At 36.0% G+C, this 21,925-nt stretch overlaps 1 protein-coding gene across 2 annotated transcripts in view; it reads right to left on the reverse strand.

The window, feature by feature from the left end:
• The window catches only part of SEMA3A (semaphorin 3A), a 549,604-nt gene that overhangs the window by 236,599 nt on the left and 291,080 nt on the right, over positions 1-21,925 (reverse strand). For both annotated transcript variants that reach the window (XM_027539841.1, XM_027539840.1), the window contains exon 3: positions 14,971-15,163. In XM_027539841.1, coding sequence (XP_027395642.1) covers positions 14,971-15,082 — 112 coding nt within the window. In that variant the 5' untranslated portion in view covers positions 15,083-15,163. The remainder of the gene's footprint in view (positions 1-14,970; positions 15,164-21,925) is intronic.

Consider the following 21,925-nt stretch of genomic DNA (forward strand, 5'->3'; position numbering starts at 1 on the left):
ATGGGGAACACGGAGTGCAGGTAAGCAAACCCCATGGCTCCAGGTCAGTGTGTGAGAGCCTAATGGGGAATTTGAGTCTCAGGAGTACTTGCTCTGTTACAGCACAGCTTCTAATTTCATCTAGTTAGAATCAAATGCAAAGATGGTGAACCTCTGCTTGCCAGTCCAGGACAAAAGAGAAAAAGTGATCAAAAGAATGATAAACTCACATAATATAGTGATCTGGAATAAAAAAAATCACCTTTGATATCTTGCTTTGCCTAAATAGTGACATCATGACAGAGTAAAACGCATGCATCATTCATTGTCAGAAGTTCTAAATGTACACTTTGCCAAAAACCTAAGAGAGTTTGAAGGAATTAGTATGTAACATAGAATATTTTTAATGTAATTTAAAATTTTACATGAAATCATAAATATCTGAATTTTCCTTAAATAAAACTTGCATTTATACTGGACATGTGAAACTATATTGCTCTATGTAAATAAGTTGAGCTACATCCCCACATATGAAGTCTTCAACAGGAAAACAAGGCTGTGAAGCCCAATCTGAGCTATAGTCACATTACAGAATCTTATTTCCACTTCTCAGATGATGACTCCATAATTATGAACTGAAGGCCAACTCTCAGGTTTCAGGAAAGCTAAAGTGATGTCTTGCACATGCCATTCATTTATAAACTCTAAATAATTTCATCACTTGTTATACAAATCTAAAGTTTAAATTCTGTAAACTCTTGTTTCAAAATTCCCTACTATTTATCAGTATTTGGACTGATTCTTCAGCCTTAAATGCTTTTGCTTCCAATCAAGTATTTTACTACTCAATTTTACAGCCCTTTAACTTAAACTGGGCTACATTTTGTTCTCAAATCCACTGTTTGTGTGATCTCACCTCTGCTCCTTGGCTCTCTCACCTGGAATGATCACCAGCCACCTCCTCATGTATTCATTCAACCACCTCATTCCAGGAGTACTTAGTGGGGAGTAGTCATGTACAAGACTCTGTACTTGACTGGCAGTACAAGATGGATAGACAGCAGGTGAGATCCTACAAAGATGGAAGTCTGTGTCCTTTCCCCTTCTGAAAGTGAAGTTTCTTCAGGACAGGGGCCATACTGTGTTTCCTACTTCTCTGCCTCTTCAAAAGCCTTGACAAAGGCGATGTTTGTTTGAGAGGGCAGGGTCAGTAAACAGTTTAGAGGGTGGGAGGATGTCCACCAGAAAGGTCACAGGTGTGACGTGGAGGAGGGAGTAGTATACTGGGGCATTATTGGGCTGCAAGGTGAAGACAATTTCACTTTCCAGATACTATCAATTGTTGTACCACACTGCTAGCTGCTGGAATTTAAAATGTACTGTTCTCAAATTCTCCAGATTCTCCTACATACAACCAATCACCAAACCCAATCTTTCTATGTGTTTAGTGTGTCTCATCTCCAGCCTTTCTTTTTCATTTTCATTATCATGATTGTTATTATAGCATGAATTTATTTCTTCATGTGTGAATCATTGCAGTAACTCCAAATAGCTCCCTCTATGCCCTAGACTACTTTAGGTTAATCATTCTTATAGGTCAAACTAGGAAATATGGGCTTTAATCAGAAGGAACTTTTAAAAATGGAATGGGGTAATTAGATTTGAATTTCAGAAATAATTGTACTCAGTAGCGAAAGAAAGAAGAGACGAGTCGGACACGACTGAAGCGACTTAGCAGCAGCAGCAGCAGCAGTTGCCAAAATAGGGCAAGTAATAAGAGCCTGACCTAACCTGGAGGAGAGAATAGGAAAGACCGGAGGGATGAACTAAAGAGGGAGACTCCGTAAAACACTGAAGCTGGTAGATATGAGGAGAATCAGCAAGGGAAAAGCGAAGATGATAATGGTACAGATAACTAGGACAAAATGACAACATTCCCTGAAACTGAGAACAAGTAACTTTGCAGGGAGGACAGTGAGTTGGAGTTCTCTGTGAGAGGTCCTAGTGCAGATATTCTATGGCATTTGCTATGTGGAAGGGGTACATGCAAAAGCCCCAAGCTGGCTCAGCAACTGGTTCCCTGAACTCACAGCATCTGGGAAAGTAATTTTCCCAGGCAGGTGGTTGGGCAGCCTTGGGAAGAGCTCCCTGTGCAACACTGGCTCCTGTTCTCCAGTTGACAGCTTTCTGCTGGGCTTCCCCTCCCAGTCATCACTTGGAAGACACTTCTACAGCTCAAGGGTCAAGAAAATTAATTTGTCCTTAAATCAGCATATTTTATTGATGGAAAGTTGAGACATTTTGACTAAAATATATGAGATCCACACTCTCTGTTTAAGCACAATGTCTAGATTCAGGTGTGTGTGTCTGTTGAGGAGAGGGCTTCCCAGGTGGCTCAGTGGGAAAGCTGCCTGCTATTGCAGGAGATGTGGGTTTGATCCCTGCATTAGGAAAATCCCTTGGAGAAGGAAAGGGCCACCCATTCCACTATTCTTGCCTGAGAAATCCAATTCACAGAGGAGCCTGGCAGGCTGTAGCCCACGGGGTCACAGAGAATTGGACACGACTTAACAACTGACCAACAGCAATGTGTACAGGAGTGAAATATTCAAGTGACAAGATTAGTTAACTAAGAAATTGTCATTTAATTTCTGTAGATTAGCCTGCTAAAATGAAAAATTCCTACCCTCTTCCCAAGAGAGATACAAAGGTTTTTAATTTTTGAGGCTTAAAAACTTTCTCTATACTCCCAGGGGAAAATTAACAGATTTTGTTTTCAAAATGATATATGAGATTTACTTAGATAGGATAAAAAAGTTGTGAAGACTTTGTACTTCCAGAGAAAAAGGGTAGAGTGAGGCGGCCAGAATCAGTTTAAAAGATGATTTCAGATCTGGAAAGATGAAAGACTATTTTACTAGCAGGATGTGTGCTCTGCTTACACTGAACTCTGGAGGTAGAAGGACCTGAGAGTGAAAACACTCTGTGCCTGCTTTTACAGCAAAGACACTACATGACCTGGAGCCAAGATGCTGAGAAGCCTCAATGGAAGGACTATTGAAAGGGGCACCTTGGTGACTTCCCAATGTACTAGTGCCTAAGAGAGAACAGAGAACAGCAGCACTGCACAGCAGAAGACGCTCAGGTAAGGTCAACTATGAAAGGACAGAAGATCATGGCCAGGTGGAGGGAAGAGAGAGTGAGGGAGTTTGGGACTGGCATGTACACACTGTTGTATTTAAAATGAATAACCAACAAGGACCTACTGTACAGCACAGAGAACTCTGTTCAATGTTATTTAACAACCTAAGGGGAAAAGAAATTTGAAGAAGAATAGATACAGGTATACATATAACTGACTCACTTTGGTGTCCACCTGGAACTATCACAACATTGTTAATCAACTCTACTCTGATATAAAATAAAAACTTAAAGAAAAAAAAGAAGATCATGGCCAATTCTGAACCACTCAAGACCAGCCACTGAGCAAAGGGAGAGGGTCTCCCATGCCTTTTGTCTCAATCTGTGTTCTAGTGATTGGCATTTCATTTTTCATAATTCTCAACCATGATGTTGAGAATTTCTAAACCATTATATAGAAAAATAATCATTTGGTTTAACTTTTCTTGTATTTGTTATGGATACACATACATATGGACTGTATATAAACGCAGTGATTTGTGTAGCACTTCATCAATACATAATTCCGCAAGTACAAGGGATTATTCTATTATGACTAAAATTCCATAATAACACTTTCTGCATTTTCTGTTGCAAAATACCACAAATCTACAACTTTTCTCTAATATATTATGAATGGTGCCAAGATTTTACTAGCCTGTTTTGTTTTGAAACTAAGTTTTTTTCTTAAATGAGTCAGAGATACATCCTGAACAATAAAAGGACTAAGCAAATTAAAATGTATGTGGTGGATTCATTTTGATATTTGGCAAAACTAATACAATTACATAAAGTTTAAAAATTAAATAAAATTAAAAAAAATAAAATAAAATGTATGCAGTATATGACTTGAGATTTAAAGTTATATGGCACATAATAGGAATACATAGTAAAGGGAACAATTTAATACCTGAGGTTCATCATATAGAGGATATGGATGTCTTGATATTAAAAACAAATATGATTTATAGGATAGCAATTGCTCTTTTCAAAGGCTTCCCAGGTGGCACTAGTGGTAAATAATCTTCCTGTCAGTACAGGAGACAAAAGATATGGGTTCAATCCCTACGTTAGGAAGATCCCCTGGAGGAGGGCATGGTATTCACTTCAGTATTCTTGCCTGGAGAATCCCATGGACAGAGGAGCCTGGCAGGCTACAGTCCATAGTGTCTCAAAGAGCTGGACACAACTTAACAACTGAACAAAAACGTGACTGAAGTGACTTAGCACCCATGCTCTTTTCAAAACTTGTTGGTGGATTGATTATACAAATAATAGAGCAAAACAGAAAAAAAAATAGGAATTAACTAGGAGAACAAGAAGAAACCTGCCTCCTAACCCAGTATATTTTATAATTTCAAGAAACTATAGTCATGGTGTTTTCTATACTGTGTTTTCAAACACAACATTTTTTTACCCCACTGGCTAAAGACAAGTTTATCTCATATACTTTATAGACAAATCTCAAAGGAGAGATGGATAGGCCCAAATGACCACTGTGACCACCACGGAAAAGTCTTTCAAGGATGTGCACTTGTCCGTCTTGCTATCATTTTCAGTCAAACATTGGCAAACACCTGTTAACTCCTTGACATTCCTGGCTTGACATGCTGCAGCTTTAAGTTCCCCTTGTTAAAGGACAAACTTGTTTCCATATCACATTTGAATTAATATGTATAAAACTGTATTATTACATACTATATAAAATATATTGCTTTCCTAAAAAACAACACCCCCAAATACTTTTAGATAGTGGTAATTATCACTTTTCTCTACCTCTGTGTTCTCAAAAACTTCTTGATTTTTAAGGTCCACCTTCCTTATGCCTTATTTTACAAAACTCCCTGAAGCTTTTAGCTAGGTGTGATACCACCTTTCTCTGAAGTCCCATTATACTCACTTTAATCCAAGAATCTAGTTATTCATGAAGAAATCTGTTCCATGCCTCACATGGTTTTCTGTGTTTGTCTTACATAAAAAATACAAGTAAGAAATGTTTATTATTTATATTAACATTTTGGTAAATAATTGAAGTTTTCACAGTTAATAAAAACCTGCTGCTGCTAAGTCGCTTCAGTCGTGTCTGACTCTGTGTGACCCCATAGATGGCAGCCCACCAGGCTCCCCCGTCCCTGGGATTCTCCAGGCAAGAACACTGGAGTGGGTTGCCATTTCCTTCTCCAATGCAGGAAAGTGAAAAGTGAAAGTGAAGTCACTCAATCATGTACAATTCTTCAGGACCCCATGGACTGCAGCCCACCAGGGTCCTCTGTCCATGGGATTTTCCAGGCAAGAGTATTGGAGTGGGTTGCCATGAAAACTTACATTCATTTAAACTGATTCTTAAAGGATGATTACAACAGAGCAGAGTTCATTCTCTTGACATTTCAAGTTTGAAGATAGAAATTTAAATTTCTGCACATATTATAAAGACTCATAAGTGCTTGTAAAGTTTTGATTTGATGTCAGGCATAAAGAACTTTGTTTTGGCTTTCCCCAAATATAGTCCTGAAGGATCTGGACTAGGACTCAATCATTTTTAAACATGAATAATTATGATTGTATGTAACAGCACTCTGGGTAGTCATATTATTTCCTTTCCTATTGATATGTCTACCTTGTCACAAGACTAACATATTTTTAAGACTGTAAAGTCAAGCACTGTACATTATTGTATACTCTAGGTCTCAATTATAGACGTTCAAGTGGACTAAGGAAGTTCAGTTCAGTTCAGTTGCTCAGTCATGTCCGATTCTTTGCGACACCATGAATCACAGCACGCCAGGCCTCCCTGTCCATCACCAACTCCCGGAGTTCACTCAAACTCATGTCCATTGAGTCAGTGATGCCATCCAGCCATCTCATCCTCTGTCGTCCCCTTCTCCTCCTGCCCCCAATCCCTCCCAGCATCAGAGTCTTTTCCAATGAGTCAAATCTTCGCATGAGGTGGCCAAAGTATTGGAATTTCAGCTTCAGCATTAGTCCTTCCAATGAACACCCAGGACTGATCTCCTTTAGGATGGACTGGTTGGATCTCCTTGCAGTCCAAGGGACTCTCGAGAGTCTTCTCCAACACCACAGTTCAAAAGCATCAATTCTTTGGCTCTCAGCTTTCTTCACAGTCCAACTTTCACATCCATACGTGACCACTGGAAAAACCATAGCCTTGACTAGATGGACCTTTTTTGGCAAAATAATATCTCTGCTTTTCAATAGGCTGTCTAGGTTGGTCATAACTTTCCTTCCAAGGAGTAAGCATCTTTTAATTTCAGCTGCAATCACCATCTGCAGTGATTTTGGAGCCCCCCAAAATAAAGTCTGACACTGTTTCCACTGTTTCCCTATCTATCTGCCATGAAGTGATGGGACCAGATGCCATGATCTTCATTTTCTGAATGTTGAGCTTTAAGCCAACTTTTTCACTCTCCTCTTTCACTTTCATCAACAGGCTTTTCAGTTCCTCTTCATTTTCTGCCATAAAGGTGGTGTCATCTGCATATCTGAGGTTATTGATATTTCTCCCGGCAATCTTGGTTCCAGCTTGTGCTTCTTCCAGCCCAGCGTTTCTCATGATGTACTCTGCATATAAGTTAAATAAGCAGGGTGGCAATATACAGCCTTGACATACTCCTTTTCCTATTTGGAACCAGTCTGTTGTTCCATGTCCAGTTCTAACTGTTGACTAAGGAAAGTAGCCTACTATTCTCTCTCATGCTGTCAATTATATAAGATTGGGATCTTAAACAATTGACTCAACATACATTTTGTACATTCACACTTCAACAAAGACTCCTGTGGCTCTTTCCTTTCATGTCTACTCTTGTGGGCAGGAGGTGCTTGGGAGCAAGGGCTGGGGGTGGAAGTTGGCAGTGGTCTCAGGCTACAGAACACAAAGCCAGAGGCTGAGTTGGAGATGAAAAGCAAGGGGCAATGAGTAACTGCAGCTCTGGCTGAGTGGAATCAAGGATAAGAGGACACTTATAAGGAAGACTCTGCAACACTAATCTTAGCAAACTGTCAAGAGCAAAGCCAGGATTGTCCCAAAAGTATGGATGGTGAAATATAGTCAGTTTAAACTTTTAAATGATTATATTTTCAACTTTGTTTGGTAGGACTGGTTTGTTCTACACAAAGTTTCAGACACAGTGAGAGTTATAATGAGACATTTTATCTTTGACCACTTTTGGTTTTAGAATCACCTCACTCACTTTGTTTACTAGCTGTGTATACTGAGAAACAATAATAAGGAAAAAGACGTATTTGTTGAAACAAATGAAATAATTTTCCTCCTAGAATGGTCAAAGATGCATGTATTATTAAATACTATCTATCTCCTACTTGCAGGAAAACAAAGATTGCCCTAGACACTTTCTGATTTAGTGCTGAAATAAGCTTGGCTAATTGTGCTCAGTTGCTACGGTTGTGTCTGACTCTACAACCCTATGGACTGTAGCCTGCCAGCCTCCTCTGTCTATAGGATTCTCCAGGCAAGAATACTGGAGGAGGTTCCCATGCACTTCTCCAGCAGTCTTCCTGATGCTTGGCTCAGGGGAGACGTTGTTTATGGAGATACCACTGTTCTTTGTTGGAGAAGACAATGGCAACCCACTCCAGTATTCTTGCCTGGAAAATCCTATGGACAGAGGAACCTGGTGGGCTGTAGTCCATGGGGTCGCAAAGAGTCAGACATGACTGAGCGACTTCACTTTCACTTTTCACTTTCATCCATTGGAGAAGGAAATGGCAACCCACTCCAGTGTTCTTGCCTGGAGAATCCCAGGGACAGCGGAGCCTGGTGGGCTGCTGTCCATGGGGTCGCAGAGTCGGACAGGACTGAAGCAACTTAGCAGCAGCAGCAGCAGCAGCAGCAACAGCAGCAGCTGCTCTTTGTGCACATCTGAATGCCTCCTCTGATATCCTCCTATTCTAGTATCTGGCACTGAATTTACTTTCTCTACCATGTTACAATTACAATTCACTTATAATGAATTATGTATTAAAATTCTTAAATTTTGTACTCATTTATAAACAGGTATATTTTGTGTTTAGAAACAAGGTATACATGATGAAGAACAAGTTCATTCAATGAGTGACTGTGCCAGTGTTTGAGACTATAATGATAAACAATCTGCCTGTGAGAAATTCTCAAACTGACACGACAAAGATGATCCACATAAGTAGTTTTACGGACTAAAGAACTCACTGGACATTTTCAATAGAACTAAGCTTCATTTAGCTTGCTGATGAAGACTCAAGGGGGTGATGTTATATTTTATCCAAAGACATGTTTATGATTGTGGCGACAAATTAAGTTACTGTAAAGGTTTGGTCAACATTGTTTGTCATGCCATATCTCTTCAAGCAAAGGAAACCTGGAAATGTAGGTTTAATGACTCATTCAGGGGATGACAAAACTCCCTAAATTTGTGGTTCCTTTCAGTTTTACTCTAAGCTTGTGTTAAATACTAAGACCAATTCATTCTTCATATGTATCAACAGAATTTTATTTTTGCTTATCTTCATTCCCTAATTCAAGTATAAATTGTATATCCTCTTATCCTTGGTTTGACAGAGTCCAGCTTTGTTACTGTTTGGAAATAGTGGGCAATTTCTCTATTTATACTGATGTTTATGTCTTGGCAATAGAAGAGATAGTAACTGGAGACATTTAGACTTATTTGGGTCAGAGAGAATTTATTGATTCTTTGGTATGTTTAATTATGATAATAATTTAAAACAACCTACAAATCTAGAGGAGTCATTCTTTTAAAATATACTGATTATAATTTTCTAAACATTATTTTACTTTCTCAACTAGCTACTCTCCAATTGTAAATGATGGCAATAGTGGGCCACAGGCAGGCAGGCTCATTGCTGATAAGCCCATTTTATAATTCCGGCTTAAAATAATTATATATATGTATACACACATATACACACACACACATATATTATGTATATCCACAGGACACTGCCCTTTCATTATTCTGATTGTTCATACCACTACTTCACTTATGATTGTTTATACTTTACAGATCAATTTCACATGTAAATTCTCATTTAAGTTATATTACATTATTTATTTATTTATTGGTTATAAAAATTTACTTTTTGAGGGTTAGAATGGCTCAGCTGGTAAAGAATCTGCCTGCAATGTGGGAGACCTGGGTTTGATCCCTGGGTTGGGAAGATCTCCTGGAGAAGGGAAAGGCTACCCACTACAGTATTCTGGCCTAGAGAATTCCATGGACTGTATAATCCATGGAGTCACAAAGAGTCGGACACAACTGAGTGGCTTTCAGTTACTCACTCACTCATGTACCAACAAATGCAAACAGCACATCAAACTCTGTAGCAAATCCTGTTTTAACTAATGCTTCTACTTTGTGCATGCTTGACTCTTACTCCAGTTTTTCCAAGTTTGGCTTCCCCACATTACTCTGTGTGTACTAGTCTCAGCAGCCTGCCCATTCTCCAAACTAAATGAAAGAACTGTCACAAATTGCTAGTGCCACCTATTAGCAGAAGCACAGAACTGCAAAGCATGGTAATTCCTTTAAATAGCACCTTAGAAGTCTTGATGGGTAAAATTCATCCCAAGACTCACTGATTCTAATTTATGTTTACAACTGCTGGCCTTTTTAAAATAAGCTTTCATGGCATGAATTAAACTTAGATATGTCATATATTTTGGAGATTTTACTTACATCTTTGCATTAATGGATCATTTTATCATAGTTTTTTTTTTTTTAATGATGAAGTACAATGTCTTCGTCAATTAATATGTCTCTGTGATATAATATCATGGCTTTACAAATGAACATTGCTAGATAAATATTAATTAAAATTTTACTTCATTACTGGAAGACTGGAACATGCTCAAATATAAATTTCATTTAAAATAGCCTGATTTTAGATCTTACAACTCATCAAAAAGATATAAAGGTGTGTATGATATTATGATTTTGGTAACTCTGATACATAGGTGTGTAGCTGAAGTTTAAATGAGAATAATCAGGATAAGAAATTAAGCCACAAAATTTTTTACAGCTGACTTTAATTTTTTGATAACTTTATGTTATCAAAGATCACATCTGAAATACAATTATATACTCACACTAAACATAAATGGATTATGCTCTGTAACCAACAGTTTAACTTTTATTTTGTTACTGGGAACATATGCAATTGTATGAATTGATTCAAATTAAATTTATTCCTGACAAATCTTTCAGTAGCATTCATTCTTAAATATAGAATTTAAATATAATTGACTGAAAATCACAACATATTTTTAAATCATGTGTGACTGATGTATGTTAATTAAAAATAAGAGAAAAATCAGTTATAGTTATATCTATACTTCTATCTAGTTACCTAAATATTTAGGTACTTCATATCACTGACAATAATTGAGTTTAGGAAATATAGTTTATATAAAAAGAAACAACCTAAAAGAGTTAGAATTGGAGAATTCATCTCTTCAGTATTCAGGTTTCCTTAAGTTATTAAAGACTGCCTCTCATCATCAGAAGTTGGTGGGTTAGTCTTACATGGGATGGATTTGTGGGCTCATTCATTTTCTTACTTGCTAAAGTTACACTGAATCTGGTTGGTGCTATAAACAGGGAAGCCTCAACTTGAGACTTTCACTAGCTCTCATATGACCTGATCAACACTGAATCACAAGATGTGAGACTGAGCATGTTATTTTGATTTTTTATCATTCTGCATGGATATACTTGTTGAGTAGATAAATAAAAAGTTCAACTTTTCCATGTGCTTACATTGAAGATGTCAGAATCAAAAGATGATTTGTACAGATAATAGAATTTGAGAAGAAAAGACCATGCTAAATGAGAATCAGCAAAAAAGAAACCTGATGCCAAATATGCAGTGACTATTGGAGAAAAGGTATTGCAAAGAATTTATAACATCTTTGCTCTGTGAAAATATTTATATATTACCCTTACTTTTCATAGACACATTCCATTTTATCTCTGAGGAGATTTCCAATACAAGGCAAATTCCATCTTATATTATTATTCGAATACTTGAGATCTTTCTGAAAGGTTTTCCTGAAACTCAAAATGTTCATGCCCACTAAAATACATATACATTTAATTTAATGTGTGACTGTCTTTTAAACCAATATAAATTTTATTTATAAAGCATTTTATTACAACTTACCAAGATTGCTTTTATTAACACTAAAATATTAATATAAATTTTGCCCTGAATATCTATTTATCTATTTGCCCTGAATATATATATATATATATCTATGCATATATGTTTGTGCTTTGTTAGTAGTAATCAAAATCTCTGAAAAGTCAACAAGTTTAATTAGTAAATCATTATTCATACTAACTAAATTTTGAAGTGGTCATAATGTATTGAATAATGGCAAATAAAAAATGCTTTGCAAATTGATTCATAATGTTTAGTTTAACATCATCATATATCTGAAATATATGTTTGAGAATTTTGACTTATCTAATAACCCCTTTCTTACAATAATTATACAATTTGACTGTGAAAAGAAACTTTTACAAAATATGAGAAGAAAGTCTCTGAAAAATCTACTATTTATTTAAGTACTATTTATTAAGTCTTTTATTGAAGGTAAAGTTAAAGAAACTGATTTAATCTTTGGAGTCACATGATCACCATCATATTCAGACTGGCATATGTCTTTGATTTCTACTAAAACTCAAGCACACAATGTCCTGGAAAAGCTCATTGCATTGAGTGATGGAACATTTGTCATTTGTTTAAAACCCCAAACCTAATTTCTTTGCGTATGATTTCCATAGGTTTTTCTGAAGTCTTCATTGTACCACACACTCCAAAAGGAAAAGTTTATGATATTCTGGTATTTCATGGGAAAAGTGAAATTTCAGTAGTTTTGTAGGGGAAATAAACAGTTATGCATTGATTTTAAAAATAAAAGTTTTAACATTTAGCTATGTTCTATGAATTTAAGGAAGGGAAAACTATCTCTGATCGAGTGTTTCTTGAGGATAATTTGTATGTGACTGCTGAGATTTATAGAGTTCTCACATTTGCTTCCCCCACAAGGATTCTAAATCAGATTGGTTCAGAGGAAAAGTGAGCATACCCCATTTTTCTAATATTATCACTTCTCCACATGGTCCTGAAAACATCTATTCTATTACTTTTCCCTAGAAAATAAAGAGGTACCTTATTAGATATGTGTATACGTCTACTACAAAGTCTACTTCTTGTTTTTTACTTCTTTTTCTCTCTCACTTAACATATCAAATCTCTTTTATCTCCTATCAGACAAGATGACAAGTAGAAAGTAAGCACAGTGATTGCCTGAAACTTTTTGTCTTGGCAACCTGAGCAGTGAGAGAGTTAACTTAATGGTGGATCTTTGAAAACAAGTGACCATGGGAAATTAGAGTTGGCAGGGATTTAACTCTTCATGAATCATGCTAGAATATTTTTAAGGGCAAAGCAGTGAATGTTTTAACCATGTTTGACATCTAATTAAGGAGGAAAAAGAAGGAACTAAAAAAAAAAAATTTCTATTATAGTTTAGTAACAAAGTACTGACAATTGGTTACCAGACAGTTGCTTTGACAAAACAAGTCTACATATAGAGAAAAAAGGTAATGATGTATCAATAAAATGATAGAAGAAAATTGCTTGGGCAATCCCTTTTATTCTTTTTGCTGTTCACTTCACAGCTTGTTTTACCAAATTGTCAAGCTCTAGGTACATCAATAGATTGTTATATAGTTGTAAGGCAGCTTTTGGTTTAAAGGCAAGCAGAATAAGTCTAATGGATACCATTACTAAGAAGAGCTCATAAACACAGTGTCAGATGTACACGTCTTGTCAATATATACAGTTCACTTCATTTAGACAAGTTTAAAGCATTTGTGTATAACAAAAGACTATTGTAATGAAATGCTATCTTCTAATATGTGGAAAAACTGGTGCCTCTTCCATTAATGGAGAGTAATCCATTAACATGGAAATAAAATTATTGCAAAATAAATAAACATAATTCTCAATTTTATAATTTATTTAGCACTTAGACAAGTATCTTAAAGTACAGTAGATTTTAAAAAGGCATGTCATATCTAAAACTTATTCCAAAATTATAGCATATACTTATTTACACCTTCAGGAACTAAACTTGTATGTAAAACTCACTCATAAGAAATATAAACTTGGAGAAACTGGACCACCAACCTAAGAATTACTGGATGGACTACTCTCAGAGGATAAAAATAGAAAGCAAAAACTGACAAAAACAGAGATTTCATAATATCATATACTAGGTAAATAATTTAAAGACAGCTACTATATAAAGATATACCTGGGATTTAATTAAATATTTAATGCTTACTATTTGGTTATTTTTAAAAATCTTATATAAATACAATTGCAATTTTGCTTGCTAATGTTCAAAATTCATTCTCATTTTAAAAACCAAAAAATTATACCAAAATATAGTCTCCAATTCAATGTATTTTATTTATGTAATAAATCTAAATAAACACATTAATAGGTGTTTAATTTTCTAATCCAAAAGTGTGAAAATTACATCTGTCTTTCTTATTTGTGGTCCTCACTCACCCTAGAGTATTCAGAAAGAGATGTTCCCCATCATGTGAAAATTAAAGAATATATTTTCTGGCATCAGGTAATGTACAGCAGACAAACATCTCTACAGAGAGGTTCAATAATTTTCTTTCATATTACAGGCTAAAAACAGAATATAATTGAAGCTTCTCACTGCCCCACCCCCAATTGTAGAAATTTGAGAATCATAAGAAAGCAACACCTTAGGGAGTAAAACTGCTTGAGTTAAAACAGTTTAATCTTCAATTCCATTTTAATAATATCTCACTATATAAATATTTTCTTCCATTAAATTTATATACATCATGTTAGAATTTACATTAGCATGATTTTACACATCTGTCTATAAAATCTATCTAAACAACTGTAGAACAAATATTTTCTTTAAAATCCTCATTAAAAAACAAGCATATACATTAAAATGTAGCCAGACCAACCATGTGATAAGGCTTTTTATTCCCCCTCTTAAATTTAGACTTTGTTTTGAAAAGAAGTTCACACAACTAGCTGTACGACTAGAAAGTAGTATCTCTTCAGTTCTCACTCAAGTACATGAGTCAAATAACATTATATTTCAAAGGTTTTAGCTCTACACCAATTAGCCAAATACACAGTCTTTTGTACAATCATAACACTGTAGAAAAACTAGTCTGTTCTTTCCAGTTTATATTCTCTTGGCAAACCATGATCTACTGCTTATGTTAAGCATCTGATTGTCAGATTTGAACAAACTGAATATTCATGACAACAATTAACCATTTACTGTCTAAAACTAAGAAAATATAATTTATCATAACAATTATTGTATGTGAGGCATTCACATCTACAAAGAGACCATTGTTGCAACAGTGGTTTTAAAAAATACTTTAACAGGAGTAGAGTGAGAAAAATTAACAGGATATATGATCACATATACAGATCTGTATTTACCAGGCATTCAGCTCTTTTCTGCAAATGTGATTAAATGCTCTTTGTTTGCATTTAAATTGTCATATATCCAACAGAAGGCATGATTTTATAAAGAAAAAAAAGTGTTTCAATCATCTCCAAAAGACCCACACAATCACAAAGGTTTCTCAGGTTAAACTCAAGGTTTTAAGGTTTAGGTTGGGAGGGAGTTCAAGGAATAAAAAGGCAGGGGGCAGCGGGGCATTAGAAAGCTAGCCAAATAAAAGGAAAAGAAAAACTTACCTTTGTAGGATAATTTCAGTCTTGGCACATTGTTTTTCCCATTTTGATAGTTTGCTCTTGCTGTAAGTAATACTCCCCAGAAAAGACAGACAATCCTAGCGAACCAGCCCATGCTGCAGACGCTGTGGGTCCTATGCTGCTTCAGTCTCCCGTCCTGTATTGTGCGGCCAGAGAAGTTCAAACAATCTGGAAACTGGAGGTAACAGGTGATTTAGGTCAGTTTCATTCATAAATGCAGACAATCAAGACCTCCAGGCAACACGAACACCTCTTCTTCTGTAACAGTCACTGAAGCACAGAAACTTCAAACCCTCAAAAAAAAAAAAAAATCGAGCCAGGCACCGGATAATGAGGCACAACTGTTGTGTGGAAAAAAAAAAAAAAAAAACAAGGGCTGCTGCAGTGGTGCTTAAGAAGCAGTTCCTTTTATCTAGGTTCTTCTGATAGCTGGCGGACTCTAATCCTGTTCCCTGCTTCATTCGGCTCCGGCTCCGGGGAAGCAGAATGAAAGGGAAACAGAGAGAGAGAGAGAGAAAGAGAGAGAGAGAGAGAGGAACCGTGAGCAGCGCGGAGTTTTCCTGTACACATGTAGGGAGAGATGACACAAGATCCCACAGACAGGTTTTCCCAACACTCACTAGACTGGCTGACAATGGGAGAACAGGCAAGCTCAACCCACTCCCCTTCCCTCGTGTCACACAACACATGCAAAAAACATCTCGTAGAGATTAGAGCCGGGAGCAGAACCCTCCGGCGTGCCTGTGAAAGGCATGTAGCTATAAATTTACTTCCCAAGGCAATCGTTGTTTTATAGCCATTTTTAGGTGCAATTTTGAGAAAACAATCTGAATTCTGCTACCTACATAATTTACAACTCACGCTCATTATATAATTCTGCTTGAACTTGTGTGGTGTATGTGTATATGTATGTTTATGCCTGTATACATATGTAGATATGCATATATATGTCTGTCCTTTTCATCAGTATAACTTTAACCACTGAAGGTTTTAAAGCCTTGTTAGCGATTGTTCCCTTCTCCCAACAAACCCCCTTGGATCAACCACCCCCTCCCCCGCCCCACTGCAATTTCAGGGAAGAAATTCCTAGTAAAGCCCATTTCAACAATCAGTTCGAGACAAATATAGGTCCACTGAGAATTATAAATTACAACAAGGGATTCTCAAAAGGATACTCAGAATTTAAAAACATCTACGGTTTTTCAGCTTCTGGAATGCTCTGGCTAACGTTTTTAATGCATCACATCTCATTAATTAAAGCCACTTCCCTAGTTTTGGTTTAAAGATCAGAGGAGGATGACAAAAGTTCACAAAAGTCCCTGCTGAGTGTCAAGGACCAACATAAAGAGTATCTCTGTGTCTTCATGAGCTGGTGAAGGGTTACTAAATTTCCTGTGGACACGCATGTATTTCTGCAGTCCTACAAATACCACTAATTCTTTCCTAAATGGGCATGTCTGAGGTGTTTAAATTTCCTTTTCTATTTTTCTTTCAGTTTTTCTCAGAGCTGATATCTATATAGGATTGTGTGTGTGTGTGTGTAGGAAGGATGCATAAAAATCAAAGAATTTTCCCTTTATATTCCCCAACTCTCTCTACTTTGCACCCTCCCCCCACCCCAGGTACAACACACAGGTTAGAAATACAGAGGAGAGGACGGTTCCAATAATATGGAAATTACTTGGCTGAAAGGAGAAGGTGAGTTTGCAATTAAAAACATGAACACTCATTGAAAGTGGTTTAGTATTCATATGTTAAAAAAAAAAAAATGACCTGAGCATTGCCACTACAGCTTTCATTACTTAATGTCTACAGACCAATAGAGAAAGAGCAGCTCTCTCTCTGTGCGCAAGTGTGTGTGGGTGTGTGTCTGTGTGTGTGTGTCTGTGTTTGCCTGAGAGTAGGCGGCGGAGGAGGAGGAGAATGAAAAGGATTTAAAGGGGGGAGAATGGGTGAAGGGGAGGAGGAATTCCGTGTCTACTCCATTAGATTGATTCATCAAATAGACCGTATTGTATTTGTCACTTCCCACAAGCCTATTGATCAGTCAGTATTGTTAAGAAAATAAAATCCAAAAATAATGTTGATTTTACTGATTCCCACACTTGTTATCCTGAGCACTTTTCATGCTCCAGGCAATGGATTAAGGCTACAAATGACAAGAGGCTTGTCTGTCTTCCATGGATTACTCTCTATAGACATTCATTCTGTGGAGGAATTCATGTCACTTTGGGATTATTTAGGAGATTGGACTAATGGATTATTCTATCGAAATATCACATATGATTATTTTAAATACTTTAAATAGTTGTGCCGTTTTCACTAATATGTATTTCAAATATTTATTTTTCTCCTGCTCTTGTTACCTCAAGTAGGAGAGCAAGTTTATATTTGTCAAAACTAAACAGGATAAGCAAATTTAGAAATGTATCCATTTCACTTGTGTAATGTCTAATCCTGAAACATTTTGATGTGTTCCAGGAAAAATAAAAGATTGTAGGTAAAATTCAGATAAAAGAGGGTGAGAATTGACTCCACGGAGAAGAAAGACAATCTATATTTTGGACCACAAAATCAGGACAGAATTATTTCATTTTCTAAAATAAATAATTTAAAATTGAAGTCAGAATTGGGTACCATAGACACCCCCATGTTTATATCCAAACACAGGTTTCTTTTTTTAAAAAACTCTAATGTATTTATTTGCATTTGATATTTTTCTTACTCTGAAATTTTTATGATCTTTAGGTCTTTTCAAATGTTTGAAAGTTTAATGAATTCACATTTACTTCTCTGTAGATTTTTTAATTCAAAACATGTAGAATAGGAAGTTCTTTATGTAAGTATAACTGTTCTAGACTGATTACATTATAAAAATAGAAAAGTGTGACCACAGATAGACTTTTTTTTTTAATGTAGAAAGAAAGAAAGAAAAGGAGGGCAGGGAGGAAGGAAGGAATGTACTACGTGCCTGAAAAATATTTACCAAAGTATTTGTTATATTATATTTCTACTGATTTCTCAATTGACATTGGGGATAAATAAAGTTGTTTTCCATGTTTTCCTTATACACCAAACATGTGAGGGATAATCAAGGTTAAACCTATTTCCCAGTTGTACACAGGGTGTGTAAATGCTCAGTCGTGTCTGACTCTGTCACCCTATGGACTGTAGCCCCCAGTCCCAAGACTGTCCTTGGGATTCTCCAGATAAGAATACTGGAGAAGGTTGCCATTTTTGTCTCCAGGGGATCTTCCTGATCTAGGGATTGAACCCTCATCTCCTGCGTTGGCAGGTGTATTCTTTACCACTGTGCCACCTATTTCTCAGTTGAAGTAGGTGCAAAGTTGAGGTGGACTTGGGTGGGTGTTTATCAGAATCTATCAACATCTGCATGCTTGAAATGCGGACTTTGATTCACCTCCTAAGAAACATCACTCCCTACTCTGAGAATATGTGAACTCAGCCCTGACACAGTCAAGCCTGCTGTATTTACCACATTAACCATTGATCTTACTGCATTACTTAAATTTTTAAAAGTCAGAAATAATATATTGACCTTTTAACACTGTATTTTTAAGGTACAAGTGAAAAATCTTATTTTGTTTCTCTTAAAGCAATATCTCTATTTTCAATTATTTTCTAACCCACAATCTACATCATATGCTATAATTAACTCTACTTGCAACTGAGCTCCTAATATCTTCTTAAATTTCAAGTTTTCAGATGTGACTAAGTTCTGCTACAGAGTCAAATTTGAGCAGGTGTTTAATATGGTGATCATGCTGTTGTATACATTTCTGTCAAATAAATCTGTAGTTTTTAATCTCGCCTCACTCCATATTGAGATGGATTACAGAGACTTCCAAGTATAAAACTCTGACAGGCAGTTTTCTGGGTGGTGAGCTTGATTTTCTAGAGAAGCAACTCTTCCAACTTCACTACAGGTTGGTTAACTCTTCTTTCTCAATTAAGATTGGTATAGTCGTAGAAAATACATGTTAAAGCAATTTCCCATAGGAAATGTATTTTTGATCTTTTCGTTTATTAGCTAAAAGCAATGTGTACATTTTAAATGTCTACTTCATATAGTTTATTATTTATTATAAAACACACTGAGATGGTAATAAACATTGTGATTTAATAGCAGAAATTGTTCTAATTTGTGAGATGGTATTTCAAGTGCTTCTCCAGTTTATAGACACCCTGATACTTTCTGTGAGTGGTAGGCAAAAATACTTGCTATATTTGTACATAAAAGAATATAAGGAGAAACATTGTTCAGATATAATTAAAAGATTGAGTGGAGTAAATGTACTAGAAGTTACAGTGTACATCATTAAACACACCTGTCTCTCCCTGCAATCCCACTCCACCACGGTTAGATCTAGAAACACCCTCAAAATGTGTGCCACCCACAGAACTAGATGCCTCTTTAAGAGAAACTACTGAGTTAAGAATTTCAAAACGCGTTGGATAACCAGCTCTCCTACAAAACAACACCAAGAAGGAAAACAAATACTAAAAAACAAATAAAAATTTCCATAGTCTTCCCAAGATGCTATTCAATTGAGTCAAGGGAAAAAAAAAAACCAACAAACTGTATTAGTTTCTATTCAACATCTGCTATTTCCTTTTTTTTGTCTTCAAAGGAATGCTTCATTAGTATATGAGAAAGGCCTATGATCAACAGAATTATAGCAAATGTCAGAGTACAACATTTGCCCTTGCTCTGACATCTCATGCTGGAAATTCATTTTTAATGAGGGTTTTTCTGGTAAGGGAATTTGAATCTCTCTCTCTCTTTTTTTTCTAAAAAAGAAATGTGTGGGTGAAAACATTCTTTAGAAGATCAGAAGACATCTTATTAATTGGGGAAACTAAATAGTTGATGTATTATTCATTCTAGCCAAAAAAAAAAAAAATGATAGTTATTTAAGGACTACTGTGGTAGTCGCTGAGAACTGGGGGTGGCAGGTTAAAAGCAATATTTAAGAAATTAAATTAAACTTTTTATAATCTGACCCTTATGAATGCTTTTAGTATAAGCCACATGTGAAAGCATGAGTTGAGAAGAGAGACTGGTAAGAACCAAAGGGAATTCAATCTCAAGGGAAGCATTAACTCCTCCCTTCCCCTCCTACACACCCATGAACACAGATCTCAGTAAAAGAATCGAGTAGTTCCTCCAAACTGAATTTTCAACAGTGTAAGCAAAAAACAGTTTTATGTTTTTTCTTGTGACATCAACGTTAATTATATTTAAGGTAAATAGGGACTTGAGATAAAGGCCCTTTTGTTTTTCCAATGAATTTACATGATAGATGTTAAATCAACTCAGGAGTTCAGAAACTGGCCAGTCACATTATTTGTGACTTTAGGTTTAAAAAAAGTTTAAACAATTAAGGGGTATCAGAAATTGCAGGAGGAGGCTCTTTAGTGTTCAGGTAAAACGATAGCTTCTCTTTCCTTGAGGATTTGAATCACAGGGCTAGCAGGCAAGTTTTATTTCACTTGTGTGGGGAACAGAAGAGAGTGACCAAAAAAAAAAAAAAGATGTATAAAATTTTGTTTATGTTTAGTGTCTATGCAGCCAAAAGTGGCTAAAATCTAGTTACAGGAATGGGATTTATCATTTCCACAGTCTCTCTTTTCTTTCAATTTCTTAAATCAATCATATTTTTCAACATTTCAAAATGTTTTGCACATGGGATTTTTCCTTTTTCACCTAGTTAAGGAGCAGAATCACTACAGCTTCTTTATTCGATTATCTGATAAGTGAACGCAGTTTTCCTGAATATTAATATATTGAAATAATACGACACGGAAATACCTGTGTAGGTTTTTGCTATTGTGGTTGTTGTTTTGTTTTGTTTTTAAGTCAGAGTGTCTCCACCTCAACTCAAATGGAACAAGAAAGTTTTCAAGTGAGACAAAAATCCCATTGTTAATACTGATCAGTACAGGGTAGGCAGTGAGGAGGAAAAAATGAGGCGTCCGTGGAATACAAATGAAATGAGCAGGTTGGCTGTTGAGTGTTGCAGGATATGAAGTTATTAGTTATTTGCTTTCAGCAAAAGCATAGCACACAGCTTCTCACTGAATAAATAAATAAGCAGATCTGTACTAAGCAAACAAAGTGAAGAAACTGCGCAGTATTGTTTAAAGGATTACTTTACATCTGACTCAGGCAAAGTAAATGCATAGTTTCTCTTTGTTACCACTGAAAAGAATGTGGCACCTCAGATTAACTTTACTAAAATCTGTATGTTCTAGGAAGGGAACATTTTTTTCCCTTCCTTTTATTTAAAAAAAAAATGCTTTTAAAGAGTTTGAAACTGATAAGGATAGGGAAGAGAAATGCTGAAGCCTAGAATTAAAGCTCCTTAAAAGGGTTTATTATAAAGGCAAAACCAAGTGTTTGGAGGATGGTGACTCAAAAACTACAGAGCATTCTGCTTTTCAAGGCACAGATTTCTTCAAATTGCAAGAGTTAGGAAAGACTTCAATTGTTTTCTTCCCTATCTGCATTGTTTCAAGTGTTAAGTATCGTTTGGTCTAGTCTATGCCCTCCATTTTCTTCTTTTGTGATGTGGGGGTGGTGTCAGAATTATATGCCCGGTTTCATTTCACTGTCTTGGATACAGAAGCAGCTGTCACCTTATGGGAGAGATTAGGAAATGCCTTGTTTATTAGTTACCCATTATTATTATTATCTATAAGTTATTTATATAGAACATTCAAGTCTTCCCCATTTTCCTCTGGAAGTATTCAAAGAATAAGTCTCCTTGAAAATCAATTGACAAAAATTCATTTTCTCATTTCTACCACACCAATGAAAAGGGAAAATAACATCAATACGTCCAGCCTTGAATCTTTTTAAGTTACAGATCCAAATTGAAAATGGTTTGACTAGCGGACTTAAATGGCAAATGTG

The sequence above is a fragment of the Bos indicus x Bos taurus genome, chromosome 4 (genome assembly GCF_003369695.1).
Source record: "Bos indicus x Bos taurus breed Angus x Brahman F1 hybrid chromosome 4, Bos_hybrid_MaternalHap_v2.0, whole genome shotgun sequence".
NCBI lineage: Eukaryota > Metazoa > Chordata > Mammalia > Artiodactyla > Bovidae > Bos > Bos indicus x Bos taurus.